This window comes from Stegostoma tigrinum, chromosome 32, assembly GCF_030684315.1.
Source record: "Stegostoma tigrinum isolate sSteTig4 chromosome 32, sSteTig4.hap1, whole genome shotgun sequence".
Lineage (NCBI taxonomy): Eukaryota > Metazoa > Chordata > Chondrichthyes > Orectolobiformes > Stegostomatidae > Stegostoma > Stegostoma tigrinum.
The window spans coordinates 5,522,574-5,529,320 of record NC_081385.1 but is presented as its reverse complement, the minus strand read 5'-3'; the positions used below and the strand labels follow the sequence as shown (position 1 = coordinate 5,529,320).

Sequence of the window (6,747 nt, the reverse complement as noted above, 5' to 3'; positions counted from 1 at the left end):
TGTATTTCATTTCTGTTTTCTTGGTCTTGTACATCTGGAGAAAAAAATCATTTTTACACTCATACCATTAATCATCCAACCATGACCATTGGAGAGTAACGGAATAACTATTAAAACGAAGGCAAAAATAGCTTTCTGTTAAGGTCTCCTCTCTTGCAGATCCTGATAAACATCAGGACTATCTTCAGATACTATTGTATCATGCCTTGCCAGCTCATTAAATAAAAGGAATGAGTTCAGTGCCAAACAAAGAACAGCATGGTTGATTCCAGGTATTGGAGGATTAAGAGGCGAGAGAATGCAAGGAAGGAAAACTTGTTACTTTGCAGTCATACGCTGGCATTTAAGGGCAAGTATCTTGGGAAGATTTTTATGTATAATAAGCAAACAACTTCAAGGCATTTACCATAAGATGCAAGTGATCTCAAGTTGGCTTGTCCTCAATTTTTGGGAGAATCCTTTGTCTCTGCTACATGCAGCAACACAATTTAGCAGAATTTCATCTATGGATAACACACTTGTAATACCTCTTAATATGGAATTTTTTTCTGTGTAGGACCTGTTTCCACTGAAACTTCATCTGCTCACTCATTGTCCCATTTTAACCATTTGGGTATTCCCGCACTCTGCCAGAGGAACTTGCAGACAAGGAATTCCAAACAATTACTTTCTCTGGTCTCATCATCAACAGGACTTGGCACAGCAGCAGGTATAGTACTTTGAGTTGTATAGGACTACATGCCCAAAGCATCAAAGTTCAAGAGTAGCTTCAGAAATGACTAAATTATGATAAACTTAAGTAACAGAGCCCACATGCTGCTTCTCTCCAATTTTACACCAGCTTAAAGCAGTTGAGGGCTATCATTCCCTACTTGTTCACACATCTCCATCTGTTCTAAGCAACAAACCCTGTCTTGTTCCCTGGGGAGGCTCAGGAAAAAAATAATTGCACCATTTAGGACAGCTCAGTCAATTTAAATAGTCTAGAAATAATATTTCAAGTTTGTAAAATGTACAGTATTGACAAGTTGACCAGTACGCCCAATTTTAATACAACAGAAATGAGATTGTAGAAGATGACAACATGCACCTAGTCCAACATTTTAAACAAGTGACCACAGATAAATTGGCACTCCTGTTCTCAATCCCCACAAATTCAGAATGAACTGACCTCAAGTTCTCTGTATGGAGGTGTGTATTTGTGGGGGTGAGGTGTTGGAACATTCAATCAGCAACACTGTTCCCATTTTTATGGAAAGAGGGCAGAGATGAGAAAGAAGCATATATACAAAAACGCCTCCTATTGACTGAGAAGCTTGTGCAATTTGTGAACACCTAATCCTACCAAAGTTGATGTCACCTGTCACTAAAGTTTGAGAAGATCTGTAGCTCAGGTTCTGGGTGAGGTTGTAGACGTGCTTGCTGAGAAGACTGAGGCATATAAATAACAAGTGGGACAGAGCACCAATGCTTCACTGGAAGTGCAATCACCATGTTACCTAGCAGGGTGACGAAACGTTTGTAACCAAACCCACCAGCTCAGCGAGCATGTCTACAACCTCACTTGTAATTGATTCCAGTACACCAGGGTGAGTTCAGTCACAACCATAGCTCCAAAATGAATCAGCTGCAGGGATTGTGTTGCCGTACATCCAGTTTTTCCACACCAGTCAATAACGTATTTGGCCATTTTTCAGCTGCAGCATGTCCATATGTCAGGAATTCTGATCACCCTTTGCATGAGGTTATTTATTCACTTTGCAAAAATCGTTTTTGTTTTAAAAGTAGTTAAGTATTCTTCCTGAAGATCAACCACTGCAGTATCAACAGTGTAGTTAACACAAAATAGCAACGAAATGCAAAGCAACAAATGCAGTTATAAATAACTAGCTATCCTAACAGTTTTACCTTGCTTGAAGGTTGAGGAACCGTTGAAGAAATTTGAACTGCTCCACGTTGGACCTAGCTACTAAAAAGACTTCAAAAAATACAATAAATAACGGTGGGTTCCTGTGAAACTTAGACCAGCATGAAGGTAAGTCACTCTACAGCCAATGTTATATTCCCCCAGGAAATCAGATGAGGCGGAAAGCACACTATATTTCAACTGCTTGAAGCTCTTTCAGCTGTTGTAGGTTTCAACCATCTGCTTGCGGAATGGGTTCCCCAATTGAGGAGGAACACAGTGTAAAAATGTAACAAAATAGAGGACAATTTCAAAACCAGCAAAAGTAATGCCATGCTCCTATTCAATCTTACAGGTGATAGGGATGAGTGGTGCTTGGGGTGAGGAGCAGAAGATTCAGTAAAGAAGCACAAAGAAAACCAGTTTTGTTTAATATATAAAAAAGAATATTGATCTCCTCCATATTTTTAATCTTGAATTTTTTTTAAATGTACACTGGCTTCAATTTATGGATTATTTCTAAGTACAGAAGCAAAATATAAACATCATCTTGCACGCGTCCCAACATTTGCAAAGGAACCAAGACTGTTAAGATTTACAGAGGTGCTGAATCAATAGCGCTTTCTCTTTTGAATAATAAAGGTGGCACCTACCAGTCCCCTGTATACAACCTGTTCTTGTCAGCCTTTATGGGAGAGATATGATAGCAAAACCTTGACACCAATATAGCCAAGTAAATTGACGTCATACTTTGGTGTTTTAATCCTCTCAAATGCATGACACTCAGCACAATGTCAAGGCTATAGGGGTGCCACACTCCCTAGGACAGCCGGGATGGCTAACAAAGGGAAGAGCTGAAAATGTGTTTAGCTCAAACTCCATGTATTTCAGACCATCAAAATAAGTAACTTATTATAATTTGTGAATAAACTTCCTTTAAAACTTCTTTACAATTGTTCAAGCCTTGCAGCTCCAAACAAAGAGAAATCACAAACATTTCAGTACAATTCAAGGAAGTCAATACAATGTTCATGGATCATTTTTTAAAAATGCTTAAAATCCACTGTCACAGTGTGACACCATGGAAGTACACAGCACAAAGCTTTGAAAAGCAGATGGAAAAAAGGGTTTCATTTCCAGTTAGCTTTTTGATTAAATTGTCAGTGCTAATTTCAACTAAATTGCTTCAATATTACAGCAGTGCTGCTCCAGTTAGGAAAGAGTGAAATGTGGCTGTTCACTTTGACAAAATAGTAAAGGTCATCTCTTAATTCACCATTAAGTTCCTCTGCAGCTGAAAATAGCAACAAATTAAATAATTAATTTGTATTCCTCTTCCATTTCTAACAATTAGCATCTCTCCTGTAAAATACCTGTAGAAAAATCAGGAGTCAAAACCCATAAACATTTTGATAGACAAAAGGAAGAAGTGAAAGAAAATCCCCAATAACTTTCCTTACATGGTCCTGAGATTTGGAGAGTGGTGTGTTCCAACTAAATGGGACCGGAGGTCAATTGCCAAGGCACTGGATTTAAACGTGCCAACATAAGATTGTTCAAGAATGGGCAATTTCCAAAGGAATCAAACTTAAACTTAATTCAAATGGCCTCACTTGAAAGCACAATGAGCAAGACAGGCCAAAGGTTATTGAAACCTGCCAAAAATCAGAAATGTTACTCTGCCTCAAACTGCACTAGACACCAGTCAAGTACCAGTTTATTCAAAAACTTATTTTATTAGAAGAAATGTTTTGTTGCAAGTGCTACTGTTTGGTCGCACTCTCACCGAGTTATAAAACTACAGCATATCTCGGAAGACAGAAGAACACTGCATACATGAAATGACCATCACCACTTCTTTAGGTTCAGTGCTCATGGAGTATTCACTGAGTTACTGCCATCTGAAAAAATAAATGCAACAGGGTATCCTCACAGCTTTAAAATACTTTCTAATTGCTACCATTTACTAGTTTCCATAAACTTAAGTACTGCTGAAAAGAAAGCTTATTTTGTTAAAGCTTTTCATCTTGCACTCATCAAGACAATTGGCAAGAAATACCAAAGGAAACAGGAAACACCTATACTGTATGGGAGAAAAGTGCTGATTGGTTGAGGCATTACCATGGAGAATGTACTAGATAACGATGACCGACACTACTTTACCAACGAAGTTTTATTTAAATTTTAAACAAGGCACGTTGACCCTGATTGGTAAGGCATTGCCTTGAGAAATGAACCAAAGAATGGCAGTCACATACTTTGCTGCTTTGAAACAGAAGCAGTGTGGGTAGATGTTCTTTTCACCTGTCAAGAACTGAGCTCGTTAGGCTCAGAGTATGGCTAGTTCCATATTCTAAAACCTGTAATTGGTAATTAAGAGAAGCCAATTCTTTTAGACTGAAAGGTGCACAAACATACACTGCACCTGTTTCAATACAATAAGATATGTGACAGTCATTCTCTAATTCATTTCTTGAGTTAATGAGAACTAAACTGCCTTGTATAAAACTTAAACAAAGCACAGCAATTAAATGTCAATCATTAACAGCTGTATTCTTCACAGCAACACCCTAACAAATCAGAATTCACTTTCCAACCAATCAACATTCTCTGATTTTACAGTTTAAGTGTTGTTTTCCCTTTACTTTGGAATATCTTGCAAATTGTCCTAACGAATACAAGAGAAAAACTTTGACAAATGTGTCCTTTTTAAGAAAGTTTTGTATTATCAAATGACTACTAATTTCCATAAACCTGGATGTCCATATCCCTACCATGACACTTTGCATCAAGCCTGTACAATTTAGGTATTGTTTGATCACCCAGTTCACACAATGCTCATCTAATATCTGCATCAGGAAAGGCAGGCTGCTAGTAAACCTAAGGTTCAGAAATGCAGATAGGTACTGACTGATACTGACCTAACAGATTATACTATGTTGGAAGAGAAAGATAGAGAAAAAGGAAAGCTCTTCAATAATCACACTGCTGCACATGGACTGTGCTTTCTGTAAGATTGGGTTGAAGTTCTGTAAGCCTTTTTTCTTTGTGGTGCAGTCTTTGGGAATTCAAAAAAAATAATATATTTTGTAAGGCAACTACAGCCAACACATTGTTTAAGCTTTTCTGTTTCAGCACATTAGATATCCAAGATTCAAGGGGCTCTCTAAAAATCACTGTGTTGTGAGAGGGTGGGAGAACAGCTTTTGTTGCTGTTGCTAAGAATGCTATTCTGTATTCTATACACCTGTTTTTTGGACTGACTTGTACATCAGTTCAATTGTAATTAAGTAAAACTAAAATAAAAACTCTCCTCGAATATTCTAATTTCCTTTATGAGACTAACAGACATGAGAGAAGGGGTCTTGGTTCCTAAGGGTGTGGCAATACTTGCAGATGTCTTGGAACACATTAACATTTGCAGGGCTCCCTCACACAACTGGCGTCATGAATAGCACCTACGGAAATCTTAACGGACCAGACATTGCAGAAGCATAGTGAAGCTTCTGGCATGCAAGATTCAATACAGAATTATAGGTACAACAAAAGTTACCTTTCTTCTGTTTAGTGCTCTTCGCAGAGTAATGTCACTGCAATAACAAAGGTACTGGTCTTGGTGCATGCATAATAATTACAGAAACTCTGCGCACCAACACATCTGCATTACTATTAGCTGTTTCTGATTTTACACAGATTCTTTAAAGTCATTCTAGCCAGATAGCTAAATCAGCAATACTGTCCAGTCAGTACCTCCAAAAGGCGATTCTGATTAGTTTTAGAACAAAAACCCCAGGCTTGGGAATTATGCTGTGCTAGAGTAGCGTACCAATTTTTTTTATCCGCTGTTTAAGTGGAGTTTTTAAGCCATTTAAATTAAGCACATTAAGGCATCCGCTAGAACAGCAGCAAAATGGAATTTTGCCCAAACACGAAGTGCTTGCGTTTTAAACCGGACAACAGAATTTCAAAACCACTAAATATTTACCATCTTTAAAATAAGCATGTAGTTGGTTGTGAATCCCTCACTCAGTAGACTTATTTTAACAGGTCTTCTTATTTCAGACTGTCAATCAGCTACATTAATAAGAATGTACTGAATTAAACGTGCTAATGTTGGCAGCTGGCTGCTTAAGAGCAAAAATGGGACTGTGTTGGACCAACCTCCCGCACAGTTATGACAATAGCATTCCATTACTTTGTTCGGTAATGAACAAGGGTTGCAATGTTGAATTAAGATATGCCATCAAGGTACAGTCCCTGGATAGTCTGCTACAGGAGGTACATAGAGACAGCAGTGAATGTCCCATATATTCTCTGTTTGCCGTTGCTGGTTTTCACTCGAAAGTCTGCCCATTTTGATCCTTCTGTCGTTTCCTTTCTGCCAACCACTGCTGAATTTTCTCTCGCATTTCTGAGTTTGCTTTGATCTGATCCATCGTGAGTGGACTACGATTGAATGGGTCAGTCTGATCACTGAAGCAAAACAGAACAGAAATCAGAATTAGTGCTTTGCGGGGATTTAAAATACGAAGACAGTAAACAATGCAAATGAAATTCACTGCCTTCAAATACTGCCATCGATGATAAACCCATTTGGGTTGCAAAAAGGTTCCACACTTGAATACTTTCGTAAGTTGATCTGTACAAGTCGGAACACAATACAGTACAAAGTAGCTGTTCATAAGTACTGGGAAACATTCAGACATCTGGTCTTTAAAATTAATATTTATACACTCCTGTAGGGGACTCATTCCTAAGAATGAGTGCTCGTAAGTCATATGTACGTAAATTGTAGACAGTCTGTGCTGGAATTTACTTTTCCCCTTGCACACAAATTCCTT

General features: G+C 38.2%; 1 protein-coding gene across 1 annotated transcript in view; it reads right to left on the bottom strand.

Moving 5' to 3' along the window:
- Positions 1–879: 879 nt before the first annotated feature.
- ube4a (ubiquitination factor E4A (UFD2 homolog, yeast)) overlaps positions 880–6,747 on the bottom strand; it is a 60,357-nt gene continuing 54,489 nt past the window's right edge. Inside the window, exon 20 of the mRNA XM_059638909.1 lies at positions 880–6,379. Within this exon, the coding sequence (XP_059494892.1) occupies positions 6,241–6,379 (139 nt within the window). The 3' untranslated portion in view covers positions 880–6,240. The remainder of the gene's footprint in view (positions 6,380–6,747) is intronic.